Raw genomic sequence first — 27825 nt, 5'->3', positions numbered from 1 at the left:
TCGAAATGTGTCTCCTGGTAGGTCCAGAGTTGGAGGTTGCGAGGCCCGTTACGGTAAGTGTGAAGCCGTTCGATACCTAGCATAACGCAGTGAACAGTCAGAAGGGCGCTAAAGACCGTTGCATTTAGTGGCCAAGAGTTGTATAGCATCACCGCCACCGCCTCGGCAATCCGGTTCCAGCTGCGGGGTCGTCGACGGCACATCTGGAGAACATGTCGCACGTCTTTCATTCGCGAGCGCGCCGCCATACGGGCTCGCTGGTGCCACTTGTGGATACGAGCCCATATGAAAAGAACGACGGCGCCTGTAAGAATGAGGAAGCAGCACAGCGCCGGGTTGCGCACGTACAAAAACTTAGCGGTGACTGCCGTCATTGGGACCGCTGGAAAGACCCGCGGTTTTTCGCGTCTGAGAAAGGTGCTCGGACTACCTGTGCATTCTTTGCGTCGCCAGTGTGAGGTGTGTGTGTGTGTGTGTGCGCAGGTGTGTGAGAGAGAGAGATGGATGGAAGAGGGGGCGAGAGACTGACAGACAGAGAGTTACACCAGCGTCATACTCGCACTAGTGGAGCCCGTCCTTTTCTTGAAGAGCAACCATACACACACACACACACACAGACACGCAAACGTGTGTGTGCGTGTGCCGGTGCTTGTTTGTCCAAGCGAGAGTATGGGGCCGCCCATGATGTCACTGGCAGAACCGGGCAGGGGAGAGAGGCACCCTTCCCCCCATACAGCCAAAGATATAGAAAAAGAGGCGGGCGGGGTAAGTGACACCGACACATGGGCAGAAACGTGATCGCCTCCACACAATGGACGCCAAATGGAAAACGAAAGATCCGCCCCCTCTCTGCCCCGGTCTTGCCCGCACCATCATGCCCCGAGAAAAGCGCACGGCGGTACATACAGAGACCAAACCAACCGAAAGAGGTCAGGCACGGACGGGGTGCGCACGGGGCTTGCTGGCAGAGGGACGGAGAGGAGGAGGTGAGTTGGACAGAGAGCGAGAGTTCGCGATCAGCACTCACTCTCCGAGGCACGCCTTCACGATAGTATGTAACTATATAGATAAACATAAATACCCTTTCTCTTGACAAGGATTTCGTGCTGAGAAGGCCTTCACTGATGCGAAGTGTGGCCCTCTCGCTGGACTCTCTCTCTGTGCTTGCTTCCCGACTCACAGAGGTGCACGTGCTACCTGGGCAAAGAGAGGCAGGAAGCGGGTATCGGGGACGAGAAGGAGGGGTGACGGGATTGCAGAAAGAACGCACCGCGTCAAGGAGGCGGGGTGTGCACCCGTCCCTCTCGTCACTTCCTACATCTACGCCAATAGGTTGTGCGTGTGACGGGCAGTGAGGCCTAGAAGAATGAGAGGCCCTCCCTCCACAGAGACACACACACACACTTACCGGCAAGGCACCGGTGTCCTTCGTCTTCCTTCCTTGTTTTGGAAAAAAGATACGCGTAGAGAAACTCTGCGAGTGCGCTGCGCATGCGCACCAGGTCATTTACCGTTTGATTACGTGCGCCGTCCTCCGAGGACATCACGGCGCCAGCTGAACTCCACAGGGCACACGCACAGCCAAAAACATATACAAACTTACTTGGAGAAGCAAAAAGAAAACTGGGGGCATGCGCGTCTACATGACGGAGTGGCAGGGGGAAGGCGTGCGGAAAACATGTCGTGCTACGACAAAGAAGGGATTCCAAAGGAAACGAAAAGGACGTGCGCATGCGGCAGCCCAGGGGGTGGGTGGTTAGCGGAGGCTGTGTAGACAGTGAAGAGCGGCAAGCAGAAGGGCCCCGTGCGGCCGTGGCAATCTCCCCGCGCACGAAACGCACGAAAAGAAAAACAGATGGGGCGACAGGCACTGGCGTCTTGTGTATTTCTTCCTTTGCTCTTCGACGCGTGCCATCGTCGCCCTGCCGTACAGCACGAGGCCAAACGCCGCTCGGCCCCTGCCTCAAGGCCTACCCACCCCCATACCCGGTCCGCAGGCGGCCGCCTGCTATGCTCCTCGGGATGACACTCGGCCTCCCCACCAATGGGCGGTGAGGTCCAGGCGAGATACACTCGAGTCACGCACACGCACTGCCCAACACACAGATGGCACCAGCGTGTGCGCTGTAGCAGGACGCTCCGACGCAGCACCGCCCCCTCCCCCCTCTACAGGACCTGACCGCGCGCATCAGCAGCGATACAACATCGCACTCACCTCCCCCTGCCCCGTAGGCGCTGGACCCTGCGACACCGCGCACCGTGTAAGGTGCCCTCGCCTCTGCCATCAGGGGAGAGGCGAGGGATGCTCGTGCACAGACACCACACACATACAATTTAACGCGGGCTTGCAGAGGTGAAGGGGCAGAGAAGGCAGAGTGGGGCAGGGCCAATGGCAAGACGGGTGTGGTGGGGAGGATGCGTCCTGATTGCCGTGCGTTCACACGCATGCGCAGTCCTTTGCCTGCCCAAAGCCGCCGTCAAGTTTTTTCAACTATTGCTTGTGTGGCGGTGGGGGTATGCGGGGCAGCTCCTACGCTGCCGCCGCCTCTTCCTTTCCCCCACCACACCCCACTAATCCGCACTGCGTCGTCTTACATCTACGGTGTGACTTCATCTCACTCGCTCCCATGAAGAAAAACAAAATAAAAAAACGGAATATGCGTGTGCCCACCCCCTCCTCCTTGACCCGCGTCGCTCCGGAAACACCGATGAAGTGTGCTTCTGCCCATTGTACCCAGCAGAAGTGCTTTGGTTGTGGTTGATGTCGTCATCGTGGTTATGGTGCGTGTGTGTGTGCGCGCGCACTTGAAAGAGAGGGGCGTGCGAAAAGGCACGCGTCCCTCTCGGCCTCGCGAGCCGTCGATCGACTTACGCACCATGCAGACACCTACGATGTTGAGCGCAGAAGAGGGGGAGAGGACTGCCTCGCCGCACGAACGCAACGCGGCGCAGACACACATGAAAGAAAGCGAATGAGAAAGACACACACAAGGCGAAAGCACCCATCCACACATACATGAAAGCGCATCACACACACCCTGGGCTTTCAATCAGAAAAAAATCACTCATAGAAGAAAAGCTCAAGCGCACACGTCGCACGTGGCTACCACCTGTGCCGCTGCATCGACCACCGCCGCGCGTGAGCAGTAACCATAAAAAAATTAAAGAATAGCTCTCTCCAGAAAAAATGAAATCGATACCCCAACAGACAGCGCTGCCCGCTCCTCATGCCCATGAGGAGCTCCTCCACGTTCGCGCGACATGAGCACCAGGCACTTCAGCGTAGGTGGGACTGACTCAGCTGTACGCGTTTCCGGCCGGTACATCTACCTCATCTACTCACACATCCTTCACGCCCCACAAGCATCCGCACAAACCTGCAGAGAGAGGCTCACGAGGGCACCACCCACACCCGCATGGCAGCAGCAGCAGCAGCACTCAGAAGCCCCACTGCACCATCTCCTCCATGTCCTCCATCTTGTCGTACGGCAGCGGCATCCCGCTCAGCAGGTCGTGCTCGGAGGCGCCGTGGGCCCAGTGCGTGTGACGCACCTCCGCATCTGCCTCCGACAGCACCAGCACGCTCGCAGCGAAGTCTTCGGCAGAGGCGGCCTCCTTACGCCTGCCGTCCTCCTCCATCGGCACCACCGCGGCGACCGTGGCCGCCTCGGCTGCCGTGGGCGGCCGCACCAGCGACTGCGCGGCGGTGTCCAGCAGGTGCTCCGCGAAGTCTTCGTGCGCCAGCAGCTCGGCCGGCACGGCCAGCGCGAGCGGCAGCTCCGTGAAGCCGCGTGCACCGGTGTGCAGCGTGCGCGCGTCGATCACCAGCGCCTGCACCGCGCGCAGCGCCACGCGCCGCCCGCGCAGCTCCACCAGCGCCGGCGCCTCCCACCGCTCCACCTCCACGTCCTCGCGCGCCAGCCGCAGCCCCGCCACCACCACGTCCGCCACGTCGCTGTCCGCCGGCAGCGTCACGCGGCGAAGCCGGTCAGCCGGCAGGCTGCAGCGCGCCACCGGCAGGAAGTCGCGGTAGGCGTGTCGCCGGTCCGCACGCGCCGCGCGCAGCGACACGCCGTCCGCCGGCGGCACCAGCACCTGCACCACGCGCCGCCCGCGGAAGTTCGGCAACGCGTGCCGCAAGCTGCGCAGCAGCGGGCAGAAGCCCTCCTCGTCGTTGCTCACAAGGATCAGCGGCAGGTGCATCAGGCGCTTGAAGTTGACGTCCACATGCGCAAACTGCAGGTCACGCGCACCGCTCTCCCCATCAATCCTCCGCGATACCCGCAGCTCGTCCGTGCCGCCCTCCGCCTTCGGTGCGCTGCGCCAGTGTTGTTCCAGCAGCATGGGGGTCGGAAAGAGCTCCTCCAGGAAGTTGCGGAGCGTTTCGCCGACCGCGTTGTTCGAGAACTTCGAGTTGATGTTCGTGAACGGCTTGACTCCCTGGTAGCTCCGAATTTTGTCCATTGCCCGCCGATTCCAGAGCCGGTCATCGCGGAACTCGTGGTACCTCGCTGATTCCTCTGCCTCCGTAATGTAAGTGGCCGGCGCGCAGCCGTCCTCGTTGTCCAGCGCCACGTCCACCACCGGGAACACCGGCGTGTCGTTGCCCAGCGGCGACAGTCCGGCACCGCGCTGCATGCGCCACGCCTGCTTCGCCATCAGGTACGGCAGGTACTGACTCGACGCGGCCCACGGATGCCGCAGCATGTGCGCCGTGTGCGTCGATGGCGGCAGCAGGTCCATCGTGGTGCGTTTGCGCTCCATGAACATGTTCAGGTTGAGGTCCGGTGCGTAGCGCTTGTGGATGTAGCCCCACATGTTGCGGCACTGTGGGTAGGGCGCGTGGCTGTCGAGCCGCATGCGGTACTTGCGCAGGCGCGGCTGCGTCTTGAACACGCGGTGCGTCGGGAACTCGTGATTGGCAACAGCCTGCGTGAACCTGTGGAGGAGTTGCATTGACGAGGTCTTGGTATCGGCGACTTCCTCGTTGTCTCGTCGGACATGGGCCAAGACCTCGATCAGCAAGCGCAGGTGCTCTGCAACACTGGACAAGGCCGCTCGCGGCGGAAACCGCTCGATGTCGTCGTCTGATAAGACGATCGTCGCTGTTTCGAGGTAGTAGCGCGGGGCGATGAGGTCTGCCGTCACGCGGTCCAGCACGCGGCGACCCCAGTGCACGAGCGCCGGCATCTGCGCCTGGCCTGCCCACGTCCACTCGCTGCTGCCCGGCGTCGTAGACGGCGGAGACACCAGCGCAAAGGTGCCTGCTGCATCCGCGGCCCACGCCGGCTCGCCCTGCGTCGACACGCGCGGCATCGCGCACGTATCGCGCACCAGCGCTCCTTCAGCGGCGCCCCACGCGCACTCCGCCCACGCACACACAGCAGCGCTGCTGTTGCTCGCGCACGCCGTGCTGGTGGCCCTCGCACCACCTTCCGGCGTCGCCACGCTGCTGCGCGCGTCCACGGCAGCGGCGAAGGCAGCCCACGACGCACGCACGACGCCGCGCCGCACCACGGCTGCCTCGCCCTCCACCGACGTCAGGGCAGCAGCAGCAGCAGCCGGCTGCACAAGCTCCTCCAGGTCCGCGGGTGTCTTGTCCAGGTCACGGTGCATAAGCATCGTGTTGAACACGAGACCCCGGCGGAAGTAGTCGCGATTCGACTCGAAGTACTCCATCGAGTCTGACTTCCGAATACGCAGCAGCGGCCCGCCAAACTCGTTCACGAAGTCGGTGATGTCGACGTCCTTCATGATGAGGTAGTCGTCGTTCATGTAGATGAAGACGGAGGACGCGTTGCGCAGTCGGTACACGAAGGGTTCGACGACGTAGCTGTTGACGGTCGTTAGCGGCGCGGGCGGCATCAGCGCGCGCTGGTCCACAATGTGGATGCGCGTGTAGTGCAGCGTGCCGGTGTGCGCCTCCTTGACGAAACGCGCCTCGGCCGTGCCGAGAACCCTCGGATTGTCGCCGTCAGCGGCACCACCCGACGCCTCAGCGCGCGCTGCGGCCGCCGTGGCAGCGGCGTAGAGGGAGCGCATGAAGAAGTTCCTGCTGTGGTTCAGCCACAGCGGCACGTTGCCGTACGGCGCCACGACAGCCATGCGGCCACGGTGCCAGCTGCGCGTGTGCTCCAGCAGCCCGCGCATGCCGTGGCGCAGCTCGTCGCAGTCTGCGTCGATGTCGTCCGGCTTCACGCTCTCCAGGTCCGCACCCAGCGCGCGCAGCAGCTCCATGTTCGTCAGCGTCATCTCCGGCGGCGGCAGCGGTGCGTCCTCGACGCTGCGGGGCCCGTTCGGGTGCGTGGCGGCCCACCACAGCGACGCCTCCACACGCTTCATCGCGTCCTTGCCGGCGCCCACGTCCGCTAGCAGCTTCGACATGGCGCACGGGCTCGACGCCGACACGAACAGCAGCTCGGCGATGTAGCGGCTGAAGGCGTCCTCGGCGATGTGCGGCGCCTCGGTGTCCGTGTCGGCCGAGCGCTGCATCTCGCCCCACAGCAGCTGCACCGACGCAATCATGTTCCAGCACTCCCACGTCTTCGCAAACGGCTTCGTGTAGCTGCGCGTGATGTCGCTGCCATTGACGTAGGAGTAGATGAAGTCGAGGTGTGCGTGACGCTGCAGCAGCTCGTCGCGCGTGTAGCGGCGGTAGTGCGTGCGCAGCCCCTGATCCGCCTTGGTGAAGTCCGCGTCGGCGTTGCCACTTCGGCTGGCGGTGGTACCGGTGGCTGCTGCGGCTGCGGCTGCGTGCGGCACGGCGAGAGGACGCACAGTGAAGTTGAACGCGCCGTTGACGGCGTGCCGCGGCGCGGCGTCGCCGAGCTGCCAGTTGGCCTCGCCGTCGAGCCACGGCGACGGCGCCAGCGGCGTGCCGCGCTGCACGCTCCGCGGGGCGGCGCAGAAGGCCTCGTAGGTGCTGCGGCCCACGCCGCTGCGCCGCCGCTCGTCCACGCGCATGCCGCCGCGGCCGAAGGTGCGCACCACGTAGCGGTCGCGCTCCACGTCATGGTGCATGTAGGCCGCGTGCGGCGCGCCGGTGTAGCCGTCGTAGCTGCTGGCCGTGGGCCGGCCGCAGAAGTGCGCCAGCGTGCGGTCCGACCGCGGCCCGTACGGGCTCAAGGAGCGCGGGTCGTGCACGGGGGAGACAAGCGAGGGCCCCATCGACGTGAGGTCGAAATGTGTCTCCTGGTAGGTCCAGAGTTGTATATTATCAGGATTTCGGTGAAAGATGTACAGGTGAATGAGACTCGTGACGGCGCACATGTACAGCAGTACAAAGGTGATGCCCGGCACCGTGAATACCTCCCACCGGCGCATGAGCGTCGTGAGGCACCAAACAGTCTTGCGGATGCTGCGGGGTGGTTGCCATATCTCTTTTGCTGCGCTGCGGACCTCCTTGACACGGGCGGCGGCAAAACGGTAGCATCTAGGTAGCACTTGCACGACGTACTCGATCATTCCGGCCATCACCAAGGCGGCAACGTACGCTAGAAGTTGCGCCGTGGTTGTGGGCAGCGTGCCGATGCTCAGCACATACGGAATAGTCGCATTCTCCTCCATTTTTGTTTTCGCAGGATCGATAGGTCACGGCTGTCGTGGCGTGACGCACCCCACTCTCTCCCTATCTTTACCGTTTCGGGCGCAGTCCGATGGGGATGTGCAAGGATGTGCGTATATATGTGTATGTATGTATGCGTGTGTGCCGCTTATGCGCGTTGACGACTCGTCGGATGCTTGCTGGCACACTCCCGCCCGGCACGACGATGCAGGCCAGCAAATGCGCGTGAAGAGGAGAAAAGGGCACAATAAATGACAATGACGGAAAGAAGACGGCGCACACGCGGCCTGGTAAGACTGAGTGAGCGTGGGACACGTGGTTGATGCGCATTATGACACACACGACCAGAGAACAACAGATGACAGCGGGACCGTAAAGAGCGGGTGAGCAAGAGAGAGAAAGTCACAAGTGGAAAGGAGGAGCGCATTCAAAGGCATTCCCATAAACGCCTACGCACACAATTCTTTTCTTCGTGTGCCATCGTCGCCCTGCCGTACAGCACTAGGCCAAACGCCGCTCGGCCCCTGCCTCAAGGCCTACCCACCCCCATACCCGGTCCGCAGGCGGCCGCCTGCTATGTTCCTCGGGATGACACTCGGCCTCCCCACCAATGGGCGGTGAGGTCCAGGCGAGATACACTCGAGTCACGCACACGCACTGCCCAACACACAGATGGCACCAGCGTGTGCGCTGTAGCAGGACGCTCCGACGCAGCACCGCCCCCTCCCCCCTCTACAGGACCTGACCGCGCGCATCAGCAGCGATACAACATCGCACTCACCTCCCCCTGCCCCGTAGGCGCTGGACCCTGCGACACCGCGCACCGTGTAAGGTGCCCTCGCCTCTGCCATCAGGGGAGAGGCGAGGGACGCTCGTGCACAGACACCACACACATATGCGAGGACTGGGGACGTGCAAACGACGGCAAGAAGCACGAAAAAGAAAACATCTAGAGGAGAGCGTGGCGTGTAAGGCACAGCACATGTCTGGTGTCGTGTGTATACCTTGTCACCGTGCACAGCTCATCCAACGGACGCATACGCGCAACCACAGCGCGCCCACCGCCGCTGCCACCCCACGGTCACATCCTGGGCGTCTCGGACGGACCGTCTGCCGCCGAATCGGGCCACGCGCCTAGCGCGCTCGTCGCCAGACGGAGGCGAAGGTGCGGACGGCGCGCCGCGATATAGGCGGACCGCGTCTGTCGCGCGGGTGGCAGGGGATGTCGGCTTGGCGTTGGCTCCTCCGGCAGTGCAGATGTCGCGAGCTCGTCAGCGTCGCCGTCGCGCTCCAGCTCACCACGACCAAAGACAGGCGGCAATGGGGCGCGCGCGGCGGGCCCGCAGCGCCACGAATGATGGCCAAGCGCGCCGCGATACGCCACCCTCCGCCCCTGCAGGGGCCGCGTCGAGCACCGCGAGGAGGGAGCGCCAGCCCGTAACAGCGACCACGCGTGGCCCTCTGCGTCGTGGCTGGTCAGGCTCTCCGCGCAGCAGGACACGTCCCAGCTCCACGGCGCCACGTTCAGCGCAATGGCGCAACCAAGGGGGCCGCAGCCTCTTGTCGCTGCACCTATGCGTGCGTGGGGGCTAGGGGGCAGTGCGGCCGCTCCTGACTTGATGTCTGTCTGCGCCGCACCCTCTGCCCACGGCGAGCGAGGGAGCTCCGCCACGCGGGGGAGTCGCTGCTGGCATGCCGCCGGGTTTTCTTCGTCTCGGGGAGGGGGGCCACCCGCAGCCACCACCAGGGAGCGATGCGTTGGCGCACACGCGGCTGCTGCGCACGAGTGGTGTGTGTGTGTGTGTGCTCCTGCGCGGCTCCGCACGGGTGGATGCTTGCATGACCTTCGGAAAAGGAAGCGCAAGGGAAGGAAGTGCGGGCGACGCACGAATAAAGCACAACACCCCGAAGGAGCACCTCGGCGAAAAGAGACCAACGAGCCGGCAAGGATGATGTCAGCCCACCAACGGTGTTGAGCACAAAGGGCCAGATGCGTCTTGCGCATTCGCTGGACGGCCGTGTGCACGAGAGTGTGTGGTGGTGATGGTGGTGGCAACTGGAATGCGGCACACAAGACTACGATGGACACGGTTGTGAAAGCGCCTGTGGGTGCTTGTGCATCGCTTACACGCGTGCTAGCGTGCGGTGAGAGAAGGTAGCAGAGGGCTCAGAGCATGCCTGCCGTGTCGGTGGGGTGCCCGTGTCGGAGAGGCTATCTCCGCTCAGATCGTTTTCTTCGTGGCGTATGTGTGCATGTGCCCGTGCTGATTCGGACCCACACTCCAGGTCGGGGCGCCGGGGAGGGGGATGAAAAAGGGCCCTACAAGGGCCCTCCCATTGACGTTTTTCCTCGCGACGGAGCGCCGCCTCGCAGCACGCTCGCACGCGCTGCGGCAGTGGTGTTCGATCCGCTGCGTAGGTGGCAAGCACAAGCTGATAGACTGAGAGGGGCACGCAGAACGCTGGCTGGTGATCTTTCAGCGAAGGGGTCGACGCCACGGCTGAATTGGGGACGCTCGAGGAGGAGGACACCATTCCCCGAGCGGCCCATCGGCGCGCAACACGGTCGGCCAGCAACAGAGTTGTCTCGATAGTGCACCTACTTGTTCCTGGTGTACGCACCAGGGCACGAAACGCGGCCTCATGAAGGGCACCAGAGAGGCAGGGAAGATTCATTAAGACTTCGTCGCCGCTCTTGTCGAGCTCCGCCTCGTCCCACAGCAGTCTATCGTACAGTCGTAGCGCACAGTGGTAGAATGCAGGAAAACACGTCAGAAGCACCTCTTTGTCGGCGACGTGGAGCGGCGCTGCAGACGTTGACGACGGTGCAGCCCGCATGGTAACGTGCCAGGTGTCGCTCAGGCAGTTCACATAGGCGGCCGCGGCGCACCTAAGTCGACGATCGATCGCCCGCTCGCCGCACGGATCATTGTAGACACCACTGCGCCGCGTCTTTTCAAGGAATTCGACGTACACTGAAAGTGTCTGAAGGGCATCGCCCAGCTCTGCGGTGCTAAACATAGTTGCCATTGCTGTGGCTGATGACGTGGTCGTGTTCCCCCTAGCCAGGAGGTAGTGCAGGGCAGCAGCAGAGACGATGCTGCCTTTGCACTGCTTCGATTGACGCGATGACGCATCGGCATCGCCGTCGGCGGCGGAAGAATGGTCAGCGGCCAGACCCTCGTCGATCCTCACCCCTAGCTGCGTGGTGGGTATTGACATCGCCTGAGCCCGCTCCAGAGCTCGGCAGGCGAGTCGATCACTCCAAGAAAACGTGTCGGAGCCGGAAAGGCCGGAGAAGCAGCGCTGACACAGCAGTCGTACCGCCGCATCGTGTTCTGTGTCAGTGAGGTCTGCCTCCGTCGCTTCGACCACGAGCACTGCGGCAGGAAGCGCTGAGGTGTGGTGTAGCAAGCTTGCAGATCGGCCCACTGTTGTCCATCCGATGAGCGGAGACGCAACACCCATGCTCCACCGCCATTCTCGCACTGCGCTGCTGTTGGCCTCTGCGATCCACTGGATCCGTCGCAACTGCGCGGAGGCAGGGCCCGTCATTACGGCATACGTGCTGCGCAGCTCCTCACCGCAAGGGGTGCAACATGGCCCGGTTGCCGCTACAGCGGCAGCAGACTGTCCGTCTAACGCAGCCAAAAGTGCTTGTGCGGCGTGCTGTTCCAACGCCGTCCGCACCACGTCGTCCCAAGCCGTGAGGCATGCCTGGGCACGCGACGAAGCGCCACTCAGTTTGCTTTTCTCCATCTCTGCCCACTCACGGAGCGCCTTCACCATGTGGGCGGAGTGCAGCGAGCCTGGGAGAGCCACCAACCACTCGCGTAGCCGCTGAAGGCTTGCGAGCGAGAGGGGAGCCGCCATCATCTCACGATGGCCCATCAACTCGCGCGTCACATGCACCGCATCCTGTGCGTGCCGGCATACGGCGCCGATGAGTGGCCAACAAGCGCGCGGGAGCATGGACGGCCCTATCCGCGCACTGGGCGGCGCCGTGCGAGAAGGGTCCGAATGAACATTGCCGCTTCTGCCAGTTGCCGCGGTGGTGCGCGCTTCGCCCTGCAGCTCAAGCAGCGCGGCAGTGACCACCTCGGCGCGCGTGTAGGCTGACAATTTCCACAGCGCTGCGAGAACGCGGCGCTGTTGCGAAGCGGGCAGGACCGCTGGAGACGCTTGCGGGGTGCCACTCGAGGCAGGAGGCGCAATGACGCCGCCGAGCGACGTACCCTTCCAGCGATGCATGCAACGGAGGAGGCGCACACAGAGGACCTCGGCGAGGCACAACGCGTGCAGTGGCAGGTCTGCGGCGGTCTCTATGACATCCTCGCATTCCTCAGCAATCATGCGCTCCGTAACGGGCGCGTGGGCTTCCCTCCGAGCTCCGTCCGTGGGTGCCGCGCTCAACGCCAACGTTGCACCATCAGTCACCAACTGCTCTGCCTCACTGATGTTAAGCGGTCCCCACCGGAGACGAGCATACGCGTGCAATGCGGCGGCTGCGCCGTCTGACACACGTTGCACCGCCGCGTCTCTCGTGCGTGCCCGAGCTGCTCCTACTCTCCGTGATACCACCGGCTCCGTTGCGCTCCCTAGCCGCAGTGGGACGTGCTTCTGCGCAAACCTTTGCGCACGCAGCGCTGCGAGCAGGCGACGGTCCATGGACGACACCGCCCACCCCCTTGTGGCCTTGCAAGTCCGGTCGACTCGCTGAAAGACCTCGGCACCGGTAGCCAGCGCAGTGGTACGCTGCTCGCCGAGCCCGGAGGGGCGTAGTACTGCTTCGACACGAAGGGCCAGCCGCCTCCACGACTCGACACAAGCTGGTGAAGCGCCAGCGGGTGAGCCGCCTTCTGCCAGCCCTGGGCTCCTGCGTAGTCTATAAACGACTGCAGCGTGCACGACAGGGTCCATGTCCTCGCGCGCCAGCAGAAGTGCCCAAGAGAGGAGAAGGCGTGCATGTTCCTCATTGGCCTCCTCGGCAGCACCGACTTTCGCCAGAGCACCTCTGAGCAAGCAGCGATGCACGAGGTGGCATAGCGCTGCCTGCCGTACCTTTGCCAGGAGGTGAGGCGGGAGAGGATGGCCGGCGTATTGGCTCTGCCACCCGCCGTCTCCTGCATCTACGCCGCTCCGCAGCATCGCAGAGGCAAGGCGTGAGGTGCGACTGTCCCTGCCGCTACTCTGTACGGTTGCGGGATCGCGATGGACTCGCATGTACACGCCGCACAGCAGCGCCTCGAGGCACTCGACGTTTTGTCGCCTGCGCAGACTCCGGCGCGTTGCATAGCACAAGCACGTGAAGGCGCTCCATACTTCCTCCTGCACCTCAGCAGCGAGCGCCTGCGAAAGGTTGTTTTGCGAAGGAGGGGCGGCGGTGAGCAGGTGAGGGCAGCTCAGCAGAAGCTTGCTCAGGTGAGCCATATGTTTTCCACTCAGCTCCACTGGCCGCCCTGCCAGGCTTCGGACCAAGTGCAGGATGAGCTCGCAGCGGAAAGGTGCAGCACCGTCGGCAAACACGTCGCCGCCGTGGTGGGTGGCGGTCACCCCTTCCAAGAGCACCAGAAGCGCGTCGGCGTGTGCGTGACGAAGCAGAGTGTTGACGTGCTCGGCGAAGCAACTGTCCCCAGCCGCCTCGCGGCGACGGCGGTTCGCCGCGCATACCTCCCACATGCTGCGGACATTTGCGAGCACTTGGGCGCAGGCATCTACGTACCCGGACACACTCGCTCTGTATTGCTCATGGACCACGTTGTGCCACCGTGGACGCTGGAGAAGAGCTGGCAGCGCGACGGGCTGAGGGCGTACGAGAGGCAGCGGATGGCCCCTTAACGGTGGCGTTGATGCCACTGAAGACTTCATCGACGGTGGTGTTACAGAGACCGACGACGACGCAGCCGGCCTCGACGGTGAGGGCGTTGACACGTGCCGCATCTTCGCAGAGGCCGGGGTATTCGACGATGAGCGAACACTCTGCAGAACGGACTGCAGCTGTTCCAGGTCTTCTTGTGCAAGTGACAGCTCACTCTCCACTTCGAAGGAGGTGAAGGTGGTCAGTGCGTCCGACGACGCCTCGCAGACGGCCATCGTCGTTATGGCGCGGCACGGCGACATCGCGCGTGCGCCTCCATACGTGCTAGGCCCATTGAGGATGACGGAGGAGAGGGATGGAGCGGTGGTGAGGAGCGGTGCCAACCTTCTCATGGACGCGTTGGGGGCGGTCAAATCAGGATAAGACGAAAAAGAAGGGGTGGGGGACGTTATTGGACAACGACAACCGTAGCAGAAGTACGCTAGGCACGTTTTCGTCCTGTGAAGGGCGGGAGGGGGCGGCGCGCGCGGAGGGAGAGCGCATGTGCATGAGGGTAACAACGGGCCGACGGGCACAGGGGTATGACGCCGCATGCACACACACAAGCGCAGGCGAAGCCAGCAGGGTACCAAAGGGCGGGAAAGAGGACAAGAGGAGGGAGGAGGCGTGATGAAGGAGAGGTTCCAAGTGTCTGTGCCGGTGGGAGGGGGCAGGGCCGCTCAGTCGGTCACGTCGCTGCTACTCCGTGGAAGCCACTGGCGCCGAGGAGAAGACTAAGGAGACAAAAGGGAGGAGACATCTTCGTCGCTGCATCCCCCTCCCCCACCCCCTTCATAACGCAGATGAGGGCCTGCACTCTTGTGCGGGAATCGTCGACTCTGTCGGGCATGATGAGCACCGATCCTGTACGTTAGCGAAGATGGGTGCGAGAGGGCCGTGATGGGAAGCACAGGCATACACGCTCAGGGCACCACACTGTGCATCCCCTTGCGAAGTGCCGCCGTTCAAGCGGGCGCGCACCGTTCTCTTTGGCTCTGCAGCACCCGCCGTTGTCGTCGTTTTCGTCCACCAACAGATGCGGCGAGAGAAGGGAAACGGCAAGGCGCACAGGGTAGCTCGTCAACACACAGACACACACACACACACAAACATACTCACATAACCACACATACACACAGACGCGCGTGAGCGTGCCACGCACACGCACACAAACGACGTTGGGAAACTAATAAGCGCAGATCACTCCGCCCGCATGTGCAAGACCACAAAGAAAGGCAGAGACGTACAGAGATGCACGAGCTTGTTCCTTCGAGGTCAAGGAATTCGGGAGGGGGAGGGAGGAGGCATAGACAGACAGACAGACAGAGAGAGGGAGAGCGCACAACTGAGAAGACGCTCTCGCATGCCACCGTGCACCACGGCCACTGTGGCAACGCAGAATCCACATCACATCTACGGTGTCTTTCGTGTTGCTCTACTTGGAGGCCTTCGCCTGCACCTCCGCCACGATCTTCTCCAGTTTGCCACGTTCCGCCAGGGACTTCAGCAGCGCCACGATCATGGCATTGTAGTCATGACGGCGACGCACGTTAGCCTCTTTGTCCTTCTTGCGCAGTGACAGCATCTCGGCCAGCTCTTCGTCGAGCGCCGTCGTCGGCTTTTCCTCGGCCCGGAGAGCGGCAATCTTCTTCTCCAACACCGTGACCGGGTCGTCCACAATCGTCATAAGCGAGAAGGAGATGCCCTGACCGGCACCCGTCGTGTCCTTCGCTGCAATGTCGTCGATGCGCCGCTGCACGACCTCCACGAGCGCCTCTCGATAGTTCGCCTCCGTCGCCTCGCGGCACTGCAGCGGGCCCTCCTGCAGCCCATCGAGCTCCCAGATGTGTCCGTGGCGGTATACAAAGGAGGCGAAATGATACACATCCGCGTCCTTTGGCGACGGCCCGTCTTTCGTAAACGCCGAGTGTGGTGCGAAGGAGTTGTGTGCCTCGCGCAGCTCATCGAAGCTGTCCAGAAGCGAGCCGCGCATCTCCGGGTCGAGCTCCTGGCAGAAGCTCAGGTATCTCTGCACCTTTGGCCCCAGCTCCACCTGATCCGGGTAGTTGCACAGCGTGTTTATGATGGCGAGCGTGGCGCAGGCGTTGTGTATCACCTGCTTGGCGAAGAACACCGGCGCGTCCTTCACGACGGTGCCGAGCGGCGACGCCTGCTCCGACGACTGCCACTTGAACAGCAACACAAGGCCGTAGACGTGCTCGTACTGCTCCAGCATCGAGGAGTCAAGCATAATGAGGTCCTCCACGGAGACCCCCTTCACGCCGACGGTTTGGATGATCTCCCTGAACACCGCCGGATCGCTCTCGATTAAGCACCACCGGCTCTCGTCGCTGGGCATCTTGTTGCTTCGTTTGCCTGTGTGTTGCTGTCGTGACCGGTCTTGCGTCTCGCTCGCCCTTCGCGTGTGTGCGCAAGCACGCGTGGTATGACCGCGGGAGGGAAAGGTTGGGGAGGCGGCACGAGAGACCCCACGTATCTGACGTACGTGCGTGTGCGTGTGTATCGAAAAGAAGACAGAGAAAAACGCTTATCGGCGTGAGTGCACTTCTCCACGGAGACGACGGCAGCTAAAGGAGCGAACAAGGCGAAGAGGAAGACGCAGGGGGAAAGGGAGGGGAGGAGCACGAGCGATCGCGCGCGTTTTTCTGGACATGTGCGTGTGTTTGTGGTTCCGTGAAGCGAGCCGTTTCGTTGCGGGGTCGACCGCGGCGACATGGCACAGCGTGATACAGGGTCGAGATGAGATACGGCGAGAGAAGCGCGAGTTCGTGGTGGTAGTGGTGTGGGGGATGGGGTAAAAACATGGGTACGGGTTGCAAAGACCGCCTATCTGCACCGACACTTCGATGGCGGTGGCCTGAGGGGCAGATGCGGTGCGACGACATTCTTCACGTGGGCCAGTCAAGCACCTCTTTGTTGTGTTTCGCGGAAGAGAGGGCGTGACGGGCGTCAGTAAGCAACGAGAGGGGGCTCTGGTGGTGGTGAAGCACGCACACGCGCACCCGCATATGCGATTCTAGGCGCGAAGGAGTGAGGTTGCGTAATACAGTGCGTGACGGAGATCTACAAGGGCGCAAGGAGCTTGAAAGGAGACGCAAGTGAGGACAGACAATCTAACAGGAGAAAGTGAGCGCGACACACACGCTGTGCTGAAGGGCGAGGGATCTGAAGGGAGAGGCACAGAGAGAGAGATGGGATGGCAGTGGCAAATCTCCGCCGTCCTTTTCGCGCTCCCTGAGCATCCCTTCCGGTGTTGTTCGCCGCTCCGCAAACACAAATACATACAAAACGGAAAAGCGATACAAGAAATGTGCAGGAGAAGTGGAGCTCCCATCAACGCAGTGACAGCGCCTGCACACACTGCAGAAGCGCGTCCAGCTCTCGGGCAGCCGCCGGCATGTCGAGGCGGAGCGCGTAGCCCTCCGCCGCCCTCGCGCCGCTCTTTTCGTAGTTCTGCTGATAGTACGCCGAGAAAGCCGTGGTAGGGATCGACAGCGTCTTGCGGAACGGCCTTGCCAAGGCCGACAAGATAGATAGATAACCGGGACAACCGAGGAAGACTTCCAGTGAGTACTCCTTGTCGCGACAGCGCAGCACTTGCGGGAAGTGTGTCGCGTTTAGCGCAGCGCGCGTCACGAGGCCGATGGTAGACAAATGCGCTGTGAGGCCTGGCAGGTACATCGACTGCGGTGAGAGCGTCGACGGCCACGCGATGACTAGGTGGGTGCGAGGGTCTGCCGTGACGGCCTGCAGGAGCGGCCCGAGGTCGCCGGCTGGCCGTGTCACGCGATGCGCGTAGCAGTGTGTCAGCTGCTCTAGCCCGTCCAGGGCGTAAAACAGGCCAGAGAACTTCAGCGAGGAGGCGAGCTCGGCGGGGATAGCGTAGAAGATGAGGTCCATCGCGGCGTCCCGAAGCTGGAGCACATCGGGGGTGCGGCACGCCGCCTGCAGAATGGGGTACATCTGTGCAGCGAGTCTTGTCCAACTCGCAAGCACATCGACGCCCACGAACAGCGCGGCCTGTGTGAACGTGGTGAAGTTCGGCGGTGCGGGAGGCTGCACATTCGGCTTAATGATCAAGTCCCACAGCTGCGCTAACAGCGCTCCTGCTTCCCGCAGCGCCGGCCGCTGCGCCACCACTGCATCGATCACGCTGCGTACGACGAGCTGGTAGAGTGCGCCAAGGTCTTGCAGAAGCCGCGGCGGCTGCGTTGCTGGTGCCACCGTTTCCGGGCCGAAAAGCAGGCGAAAATCAAGCGCGAGAAGCACAGAATTGTAGAACGGGTGCTCTGGTTGAAACTGCAGCGTGCGCAGGTAGTGACGAAGCAGAAACGAGGCTGTCGTGGAGACGCCGCTGCGGGGCGGCCCGCTCACGAGCACCCTACACGGCGCACCGCCATTTGCCGCGACCTTGCGGCCGAGGGAGTTGAACAGGTGCGAGAGAGCTTCGCCAGCGACAAGGTCGTTAGGAGTGGTGCTGTGCAGTCGCTGATAGGCGGCCCACTTGCGGAGGAGGAGGTACTCTAGGCTGCTGGAGATGGACATGGCTGAGAGGGGCTGGTGGCACGGCGGTAGAGCGGAGAGGCTCCCAGCGAGAGAGGGCATCGGAGCAAAAGTCGGACGGGGCGGCAGTGGGCTTGCTTTGTGCTCAAGGAACACCGTGCCCCGCGGCATCGTCGCCGCACTCGTCGAAGTGGTGGTTGCAGGCTGCGCAAATGGTGCCGAGCCACTGAGGCCGCCAGTGCCCGGCCATGCAGTTGACGCCCTTGCCGGCACCGGCAGAGTCCCGGGTGGCACTGAGGTGAAGAGACGCTCCTCTGGGGAGCTCACTGCGGCAGAAGACACGACGCCGAAGCCACTCGACGTCGGCATCGTCTGCGGCTGCGACGGCATCGGTCCTCCAACAGAGGGCCCGCGCCCCCGCATCGCCGTCTTCGGCGTGATGCTGAAGAAGCGCTCTCTTTCCTCCGCCTGAGAAGGACGACGCACCGATGGATCGGGTGGCCAGGCGGCATCTACACTGCCACGCTGCCCTGCCGCACCACCAGAGGGAATAGCGGTGGCAGTGGCTGCGTGGCTGCTTGTCGGCGCATTGCCGGCAGGGTAGTCCGCGGCGCCGCCATTAGCGCGGCCGCCGCCGCCACCCCGCATGCCGCACCTGTCGTCATCTGGCTGCTTAATCGGAGGTGAAGCGGACGGTGAGCCCCTTCGCCCCGAGCCGGACTCGGCAGCTGGTTCCGCTGCCGGTCTGTCTGGCGTAATGTCGATTGCAGACCCTGCTGGTGGTGGCCCCGCCGTGCTGCTTGTCGGGCGCCGCGCAAGGAAGCCAGGCCCCACGCTCAGCACAATCGTGCCTGCATCGATGCACTCCTTTACGCGCCAAAGCGGCTTGCCGGATACGGCGTAGAGGAATCGGTACCCTCGGCCGGTGTTGTCTTCGCCGGGGCGGAGGGGTATGCGTGCTGTGAGGTACTGGCAGAGCTCCGCCAAGGTGTCGACACTGGCGGGCACGGAGATGCGGTACGGCCGCTCCATCCCGACATCACTGTTTAGATAAATCAGCAGTGGCGACGACTGCGCCGTGGCGGCGGCAGCAGTGGCCATGATCTACGGCGAGAACTACATGGTGTGCCGGGGGGGGGGAGAAGGGAGAGGGGAGAGCGAGAAAGACAGTAGAAGCGAAAGGCAACAGCGTTTCAGGGTGGATCGAGGCGAATGATGTGTGCGTGTGCGTTCTCGATTCTTTTGCCTGCATACTACAGCGCGGTCGCCATCCCCGCTCCTTCGTCCAGCCCTTTGCACGTAGAGCAAACAGAAAACGTGCCAATGAGGTTCTACGACTGTGATCAGGCGCCCAGTCGCGGAAGGTAGGCAGTGGAGGGGGGGTAGGAGGGCGGTGCCGGGAGGAGAAAAATGGGCGGAGGCCGCAGGGTGAAGGCGGAGCAGGGAGCATACACGCACAGGTGCGGAGCGGCAAGCAAACCAACAAAGAGGCGAGTCAAAAAGCACCAGAGGAGGAGGAGGGTGTGTGCGTGCGCGCCCTGCTGCCTTCCTGCTTTCTGTGGCTTTGGTCTCCCTTCCGCAACGTGAGCTGTTTTGCGGCGCCGTCATGTAGGTGTACGCATGCCTCTCAGCCCCTCTGCTATTCGTTGGAGTCTATCAAGCGCCGGCGCTGTTTTCTCTGTTGAGGAGAGGTGGGGAGGAGGCACTTGCGCGGTCGGCACCCCCTCCTACACATGCATATATGTGCCCGTGTACGTGAAGAGCGAGAGTGGTGGTGTGGTGTGGTGTGGGACGGTGGCGCGGCGTCATGCGCTTCAGTGGGCAGGAGGGATACAATTAGAAAGGCGGGGCAACACCGTGAGCACGCCACCATACCCACCCATGCACAAGGAGAGAGGGAGACACCGAGTACGCAACAAATAGAAAGGCGACGATCGGGTCCATGGGAGGGAGGGGTGGGGGCGGGCGGAAGGGGACTTTCAGTTCCAAACCCTCCCCCCTCAAAACGCGAAGAAGATGCAAAGGAAGAGCAACCACCACAAACACACACGCACGCGCGCCCATCCACCATGATTTCGCTGCTGCCGCTGCTGCTGAGGGACACCGCGTACGGACCCAAAACGTCGGAAAAACAAAATAGAGAAGGGGCCCAAACATAGCCTCTGTGACAAGAGTTCGTGGGATGGGAAAGCGAGAGCGCGGGCGAGTGTGACTAACAGCGGCAAGGAGGGACAACGCAGAAGCACCCAAACATGCTCATGCACGCACGCCGGGGCCCCACGGCGACACACGCAGTGCCACACACAGTGCACACACCCAAACACACACACACACATACACGGACGGCAAAGACATCACCGAGAGAATAAATAGAAGACGAAGGGGCTGGCGACGACAGAGTGAGTGCACCTGCCAAACAACAAGCCGAAGATGTGTAAGGGGATAGGGCGGAGAGGACGACAGAAAAGAAGGGGGTAGGAGAGAGAGAGAGGTCCCAATGAGTGGAGGGTAGGATTGACGGGCAACGGAGAACAGAGACCTGCGCCTAGGTGCGTGGGCATGAATTTGCGTGTACGCATGCCCTGCACACATCTCAGGGATGGGCACGTCAAAGGCACTTATCAGAATAAAAAACCACTTAAAGACACCGAGGAAGAGGGCGCGCGACAGTGCGGAGCTACGGTGCCGACAACCACCACAACCACCACGGCAGCCAGAAGAAACAGGTCGAAACTTCTCTTCGCAGGTATGTAAACGAGTGCCATCGCCGCCCTGCCGTACAGCACTAGGCCAAACGCCGCTCGGCCCCTGCCTCAAGGCCTACCCACCCCCATACCCGGTCCGCAGGCGGCCGCCTGCTATGTTCCTCGGGATGACACTCGGCCTCCCCACCAATGGGCGGTGAGGTCCAGGCGAGATAGGCTCGAGTCACGCACACACACTGCCCAACACACAGATGGCACCAGCGTGTGCGCTGTAGCAGGACGCTCCGACGCAGCACCGCCCCCTCCCCCCTCTACAGGACCTGACCGCGCGCATCAGCAGCGATACAACATCGCACTCACCTCCCCCTGCCCCGTAGGCGCTGGACCCTGCGACACCGCGCACCGTGTAAGGTGCCCTCGCCTCTGCCATCAGGGGAGAGGCGAGGGACGCTCATGCGCGCACACACACAGATCTACATCCATGTATGTGCAGGCTGCATGCACCGGCGCAAAGACGCAGACGCACCAGGGAGGCGAAGGCTGTAATCACGCCGTTTGCCCTCATTACCAGATATCGCTCCCCCGCCCGCGTGTGTGCGCGCGCATGCTGCAGCGCACGTGGACAGGTTAACGGTCCGCAGTCATCCACCCTTGAAGGCTTTCTTCACCTTCGTTAACGGCAGCGGCTCCTTTGCATTGAAGGTGGTCCGGTGCACGCTATAGCTGTGGAGCCACTTTGCAGCGTTGACGTCCCCGACATAACTACCGTGCCGCTGGAGCAGCCTCAGCGCCAGCGACGGGGCCAGGGACGGCGCTGGTGTAGGGTACACCAAGTGCAGCAGCACCAACTTGCAGATGGCGTCGTTGACGGACCACATCTCGTTCACAGGGTAGAAGGGCACCAGCAGTTCCCAGAGAATGATAAGGCTCTTGAGAAACTCGCAGCCGCCGCCGCTGTCGCTGCTGGTGCACACAACTTCGTCCACTGCCACCACGCCAGCCATGTGCTTCGCCGCGCCGGCTTTCGCGCGCGCGGCAGCGCAGCGGGGAAGGTAGTATGTCTGCAGGCCACAGGCCCCGAAAAGGTGCTTCATCTCGTCCACCACGAACTGCGAGATACGCGGCTCGCTCAGCCCCGCGCTGACGCGATCGACCATTGCGGTTAGCGCCACAGCGAAAAAGTAGAAGAGGGCGCGGTAGATCCAGTGCTCAGGGTGCAGCCGCAACCTCTCCGTCATCTCGAGCTGCGTGTGCATCCACTCAGCGAGCTCGGTGGGGGTGTAGTAAGATGTGCTGCTTGTGAACGTGTGCATGAGCTCCTTCTGGAGGAGGTCACGCTGCTCTGGTGGCCACACCATGTCCGCGCTGCACGCGCAACATGCTTCCGTAGCCTGGAGCAGCGGATCAGAGGCAGGGTTGAAGCCCATCAGGGCGGAGTGCGAAAAGGCACCGCAAGCAGAACACTCAACGAACTCCGAGAGTGCCGTGGCCTGGCTATCTCGCACGCAACGGTCGCACTGGCACCAGAAGAGCCAGGAGCGCAGAAGCTCTCGGCGCTTGCCTACGCCAAGCAGGAAGTGTGCGTCGCTGAGGTACTTCACATTCATGAGCTCACCGGGCTGGATGATGTCGACAGCGATCATTTTGACCGTCTCCTCCACGCTGCTATACTTCATGGCGATGTTGGCGTGGCAGCTGTGGTTCGCCAGGGCGCAGGTGCGGAAGAACCCCGAGTGGAAGCAGTTGAAGCGACACATGAGAGCGGTGCTGAGCAGCTCACGGAAGTCGTCCTCGGCAACGTCGGGGAAGCGGGTGCGTAGGTGGCTGCTTATGGTCTCGCGGGTGTCGACGTCGACGTCGTCGTCGCTGCGCGGCCATGCACCTGTGAAATCTTTCTTGAAGTCGCACCAACGCTTACTCGCCACAGCCTGCTCAGGACGCAGGCGCTCTGCGAAGTACCCCACAATCGACTCCGTGGTGAGGTCAGACTGCGTGCTCATCTCGCTTTCCTCGAAGTTGATCCTGGTGTACTTGTGCTCGACAAAGATCACATCCTTCGGCTGGAACTGGCGGCGGCTGATCAGCGCCACGCCGCCAGCGTACTCGACGAGCTCGATGTCCGGTGAGAGGCGGAGCAGTCCCAACTCATCACACAGCGGAGCCTCGATGGCGTCAAGAGTCGCTATCGCTTCGGCCGCCGTCATGCGCCTCTGCTCCCGTTCCGCGCGCAGGAGTGGCCGCAAGTATTGCAACGAGTGCACAAGGGCGTCGAACGGGAAGCCGCCGCGACGGCGAGCCTCGATAAAGCGCATCCACGGCTTCCAAGCATGCGGGTCGAGTCTCGTCGCCGCTGCAGCCATCTCCCAGCTCTCGCGGAAATCACACAGGCTTAAGTACGCGTTCGACATGTTCGAGTATAGCAGCACGTGTAATCTCCGCGCCTCCTCAGATGTCGTCAAGGACGTGGCCGACACTCCCACGGCCTTGAAATCCTGCTGCTGCTGCTGCTGACCTGCATCGGCTTCGATGAGGTGAATGCCTTTCTTGTAGGTCTCAATCGCGCCCCTGGCGTTGCCGGACGCAAACTGCGCGTTGCCCTCGTTCTTGAGCTCCGTCAACGCCGCCTCCATATTCCGTCGCTGCTTCACTGAGGGAAGGCAGGTGCGCTGTGGTGGAGCGCCGACGAGAAACAGACTTCTGGGACACCGAAGGGGCAGCGGGGGACGCTGCAGCTCCTCCTTGCGTGTGCCTGCGCGTTGACCTGACTGCGTATGTGCCTCTCTGCGCTGCTCCTCTGGTGTCGCTATCCCTCCCTGTGCGTGCCCGCGTGGTTCTCTGCCTGTGCGATGCTGTCGTCGTGTGTGTGTGTGTGTGTGTGCGTGAGTGTATGGCGAGGCACGGAAGCCAAGACGCAACGGCAAAGGACGGCGCTCTTCTTCAGCACTGCGTCGGCCAGAGAGCGGCGAGAGAGATTCAGGCGAGGAATGATACAAGGGCGTGGTGGAGGTGGGGCGTGGCACACAGCGGAAGGAGCACACACGCAGGCGCACGCTTTCTCTACCGCACAGAGGGCTTACGTAGGATGGGGTGGTGGTGCGGGAGAGAGATCAGCGACCGAAGACCGGCGTGGGGGCGCTTGTAAGCGTTTGTGCCGATGAAAGTGCGTGTGGCCACACGTAACACAGTACCGCAACTATCACCGCCGCGCACGCGCGTGTGATGGACAACAGTTGCGGGTGTGCATCAACGCGGAAGAGGTAAGGAGGTGCTCGTGTGCATATATATATATGTATGCGTCGAATGGACGAGTTGCCGAGGGAGGATGGTGGGGGTGGGTAGGTGGGGAGAGGCGGAGACAGAGGAAGCAGGTCATTTGGTGATCAGAGGCCGCGGAGAGCGACGGCCCTCAATGAGGGGGCGCGTGCTGACGGAAGTTGAGAGAGGCGCACACACGCGCTGCACCTGGTCAGCAGACGGTTAAAATACCGCCTTCATCCTTCCATTTCTTCCACCGCCAACATGCGCACCCCTGCACTCGTTTCACTGGCCATGAAGTTACACTGAACGATGGGGAGGAGAGGCGGGGGCTCCCCCATGAGCACATCGGTGTCTGTCTGCGCAGCATAAGGAGACCCTCCTTCCTCAACCCCCCCACCCTTCCCCATGCAAAGGATGGGGTCCGTTAAACGAACAACGCCCTGTCCTCCACCGGCGCACGCATACATGCGCGGTATGGGAGCGAAGCACCATCTATTCGCTTGAGTCCACCCTTTCCTTGCCGTTATTTGATGAAGCAGCCCATCATCTGAGAAGTCGCCCACGCACTCAGCAGCTACAGTGCTGCCAAGACACACCTAAACAGGCATGCACACAGGCTACCTCACACCGCCACGTTATACGGCGCAGGATGAGAAGGCAGACGAGGTCTCTAACCTACCTTCCTCGCCCCTCGTCCTCCGCCTTAGCGGAGGTGTAGCACATCCATCCAGCTGATGCGGTGCTCGGCGAAGTCGGACATCAGCACCGATATGAGCACAAAGTGATCCTGGTAAGACCCCACCGGCAGCGACGCCAGAAACCAGTCCATCCACCGGCGGTAGTTCAAGTACAGGAAGAAACTCACGCGACCCAGCAGCTTCGCCACACGCGACGCCTCTGCGTTGATGGACGCGGGCAGCTCACCTGTGTAGTTGAGCCACTCCGGCTTCGGCTGGACGCTCTGCAGATCCTCATATGGCGGGGGCAGCACGAAGATGCGCGAGCGTGCCGGCACCGCGGTGCTGAAAGGCAGCGCTGACGGTGGGAGTTGTGGACCGCGAACGCCGTGGCATGGCAGCGGCAGCAGAGGTCTTTCAAACTGACAGCGAGATTGATGGAGCAGCTGCACTGCTTTTCGCAGCCCTTCCTGCGAGTCAGCCACGGCCTCACGGAAGGCCTTCATGTAGAGAAGCTTGACACGCTGCTGTTCCCACCTGCCAGCGATGACCGTCACGCCGTAGGGCCTACCGAGCCACCACCACCACCCCACCTCCCTCTCTGCGTCCATTGGCGCACTGGAGCTGCTGGAGCTGCGAGCGGCATAGCGGTGCACAAGTGTCAGTTCCACCAGCTGCTGAACTGCCCTCGCCACGTGCTGAGCACGCTTGTTGGCGTTCGCGTCGCTGATCATCACCATGCCAGGCACAGTCACGTGCACCGCTGTGGAAGTGTTGTTCACGTGAAGCTCTAGCACCCGCGGCTGCTCCCACGGAGCGCTGGCCGCGTCCTTGGCGGCACCTCCGTCCTCGTTCTTTTCGATTTTCAGATCATCGTCGCCATCGTCGGCGTCAGGCTTTGTCGCGTACACCGTCACGCGTGGTTGCTCAGGCGCCGCGTGGCCGTCGGCCGCAGCTCTCGTGGCACCGTTAACGTTGGTGGCGGAGCTGCTGCTCCGGTGCTGGGCATCCACGCGCCGCATCCACTCCGCACCCAGGATGAGCGAGGCTGGGCGTACATGGCCCGCGCTTGTCACTGCCAAGGAGTAGGCCGAGAGCAGCTGGCTGAGGGACGACTGCAGAGACGCCTGACCCGGCACCGGGCTTTGATGAGCATCCTGCCGTTGGCTCGCTCGTGAAGTCATCGAGGAGGCGGGGAAGGAGTTGAGCGGTCTCGTGCCCGCGCCGTGCACCCACGCTCCAAGAGTCTCATACGGTGCCATTGATTCGCGCAGCTGCAGTGCCGCGGTGACGAGCGGCAGAGGCCACCGCTCTAGCACAGAGTCCGGGAAGATCCTCTCGGCTGGGTTGGGCAGGAGCCGCAGAAACTGCAGTCCCACTGACGCCTCCGCTGCAGAACCGGAGAGCAGTAGCCACGGTGCGCCGCTGAGCAGAGCGTAACGGTACCCTTCCAGCAGCCGCTGCGCGTACACGGAGGAGACAGCGTCCTGGTCAGGGGTGAGCCACGTGCTCTCCACCACCACCGCTGCCATTGGAAGTGCATCGGAAAAGGTGTTGTCGGTGGCAGACGGTGCGGAGCTGGGGCGTGGCGCATCGTTTTGGCTAGCGGTCTCGGCAGCGGCGGCCCTCATCGGTGCAGTGTAGTTGGCGGCGAAGCGCTCAGCATTGATGGAGTAAAGTTGGAGAGGAGGGGTCCGCACGTGTCCGATGGCGGCATCATAGGCCAAACCTACGTCGCCGTACTGTTGCAGTACCTTAGTGTCGTGCACGAGGGCTGCTGTGAGTGGGACAGTATCGCTGCGCGTCATCCAGAAGCGGAAGCCTGCGTCGTGTGCAATGTAAAGGACCAAAATGCAGGTAAGCACCGTCACGTTCATAACACTTACCCTTGATGCAGGGTCCATCCTCGCGACAGCAGGGGAGAGGGGAGGGGTTCTAACACTTGTGCTTATCTGTGTAATAGACTACAACACACGTGGCGGTGCCCTCGCTGCGATCGTTACGCGGCGATTCTCGAGTGTTCTTTGTTAATTCGCGGGCAACAGCTCCACACTGTGCCAAGGAGACTGAAGAGCAGCAGGTGCGCCCTTGATGGGAGGCCGGCAACCTGGAAGCAAGGGAAGTGGAGACGAAACGGAAAGGCGGGACGGAGAAAGGAGGGGCTGTCGACACGGTGGCGAAAAGAGGGAGAGAAGATGCATGCGCTCCCAGCAAAACCTCCCAAACGCGTGATGCGTTTTCGCGCGTGTGTGTGTGTGCGTCGAGGGTACAAGTGCACGTACACAATGGCCCCTTTTGGCCGCCCCAGCGCTTCCACCCCGCTCCTGAGACACGTCCCGTCGCTGCACAGTGTTGCGCAGCCTCGGGTGCTTCGTCTTTTGACGCTTCTCGCGTCCTGCGTTGGGTTTCTTGTCAACGTGTCTATTCGGCCATCTACTATGTGCTGCATCTCCCCCTCATCACTCCACCACCCATCACCGGCGTCGCGCGAGGCAGCAGTACACACACACACACGTGCTACAGCAATGTGCGCCAGCTCAGTCACCGGAGCACGGCCCCTGCCTCAAGGCCTACCCACCCCCATACCCGGTCCGCAGGCGGCCGCCTGCTATGTTCCTCGGGATGACACTCGGCCTCCCCACCAATGGGCGGTGAGGTCCAGGCGAGATAGGCTCGAGTCACGCACACGCAGTGCCCAACACACAGATGGCACCAGCGTGTGCGCTGTAGCAGGACGCTCCGACGCAGCACCGCCCCCTCCCCCCTCTACAGGACCTGACCGCGCGCATCAGCAGCGATACAACATCGCACTCACCTCCCCCTGCCCCGTAGGCGGATGAGGCTTTTGCCACCAGAAGTCGCTCAGCATCGGTAGGGGGCTTGCCTGGCTTCTCCGCAGACAGTGTGAGTGGGGCACTGGACACTGAGAATGCCACGCACTGAGATGTGTCCCCCACCACGAGGGGTTGTGTTCTTCGCTTTTCAAAGTTGCGCTCGCACGCTTCTCCACACGCAGGCCATGCAACAGCCGGGGCTTGAAAAGACGAGAAAGGCAACAGAAGAGAGGGACAGATGCCATGAGATGTAGACGTCTAACCGTGTGCAAGCGAGTTAGGCATCCACATAATTCGGAAGTCAGCAGCGTGTAATGCGCGGATGAGGCCCGTCGAAGAGCACAGCGAACTAACAAGCGGCATCAAAGAACCCTCTCCCTCCCCCTCCCTGGCCCGACGACGAAAA

The 27825-nt window shown here is 62.4% G+C and overlaps 7 protein-coding genes across 7 annotated transcripts; all 7 read right to left on the bottom strand.

The window, feature by feature from the left end:
* Positions 1 to 2078: 2078 nt before the first annotated feature.
* LINJ_24_0450 (conserved hypothetical protein) lies at positions 2079 to 2447 on the bottom strand (the record flags this gene model as incomplete). Its single annotated transcript, XM_001465837.1, has 1 exon — positions 2079 to 2447. The coding sequence occupies one exon, from the start codon at positions 2445 to 2447 to the stop codon at positions 2079 to 2081; it is 369 nt and encodes a 122-aa protein (XP_001465874.1).
* Positions 2448 to 3438: 991 nt separating this feature from the next.
* On the bottom strand, positions 3439 to 7566 carry LINJ_24_0440 (hypothetical predicted transmembrane protein; the record flags this gene model as incomplete). The annotated part of the gene is made up of 1 exon (XM_001465838.2): positions 3439 to 7566. One exon carries the CDS (start codon positions 7564 to 7566, stop codon positions 3439 to 3441), a length of 4128 nt encoding a protein of 1375 aa, XP_001465875.2.
* A 2122-nt stretch (positions 7567 to 9688) lies between these two features.
* Positions 9689 to 13975, bottom strand: LINJ_24_0430 (hypothetical protein, unknown function; the record flags this gene model as incomplete). Its single annotated transcript, XM_003392507.1, has 1 exon — positions 9689 to 13975. The coding sequence occupies one exon, from the start codon at positions 13973 to 13975 to the stop codon at positions 9689 to 9691; it is 4287 nt and encodes a 1428-aa protein (XP_003392555.1).
* An 881-nt stretch (positions 13976 to 14856) lies between these two features.
* Positions 14857 to 15780, bottom strand: LINJ_24_0420 (putative cysteine peptidase, Clan CA, family C12; the record flags this gene model as incomplete). The annotated part of the gene is made up of 1 exon (XM_003392506.1): positions 14857 to 15780. The coding sequence occupies one exon, from the start codon at positions 15778 to 15780 to the stop codon at positions 14857 to 14859; it is 924 nt and encodes a 307-aa protein (XP_003392554.1).
* Positions 15781 to 16775: 995 nt separating this feature from the next.
* Positions 16776 to 19046, bottom strand: LINJ_24_0410 (conserved hypothetical protein; the record flags this gene model as incomplete). The annotated part of the gene is made up of 1 exon (XM_003392505.1): positions 16776 to 19046. One exon carries the CDS (start codon positions 19044 to 19046, stop codon positions 16776 to 16778), a length of 2271 nt encoding a protein of 756 aa, XP_003392553.1.
* A 2245-nt stretch (positions 19047 to 21291) lies between these two features.
* On the bottom strand, positions 21292 to 23280 carry LINJ_24_0400 (conserved hypothetical protein; the record flags this gene model as incomplete). Its single annotated transcript, XM_003392504.1, has 1 exon — positions 21292 to 23280. One exon carries the CDS (start codon positions 23278 to 23280, stop codon positions 21292 to 21294), a length of 1989 nt encoding a protein of 662 aa, XP_003392552.1.
* Positions 23281 to 24611: 1331 nt separating this feature from the next.
* On the bottom strand, positions 24612 to 26489 carry LINJ_24_0390 (conserved hypothetical protein; the record flags this gene model as incomplete). The annotated part of the gene is made up of 1 exon (XM_003392503.1): positions 24612 to 26489. The coding sequence occupies one exon, from the start codon at positions 26487 to 26489 to the stop codon at positions 24612 to 24614; it is 1878 nt and encodes a 625-aa protein (XP_003392551.1).
* Positions 26490 to 27825: the final 1336 nt, after the last annotated feature.

The sequence above is a fragment of the Leishmania infantum genome, chromosome 24, assembly GCF_000002875.2.
Source record: "Leishmania infantum JPCM5 genome chromosome 24".
Taxonomy (NCBI): domain Eukaryota; phylum Euglenozoa; class Kinetoplastea; order Trypanosomatida; family Trypanosomatidae; genus Leishmania; species Leishmania infantum.
This window is presented reverse-complemented; position numbering and strand designations above follow the sequence as displayed.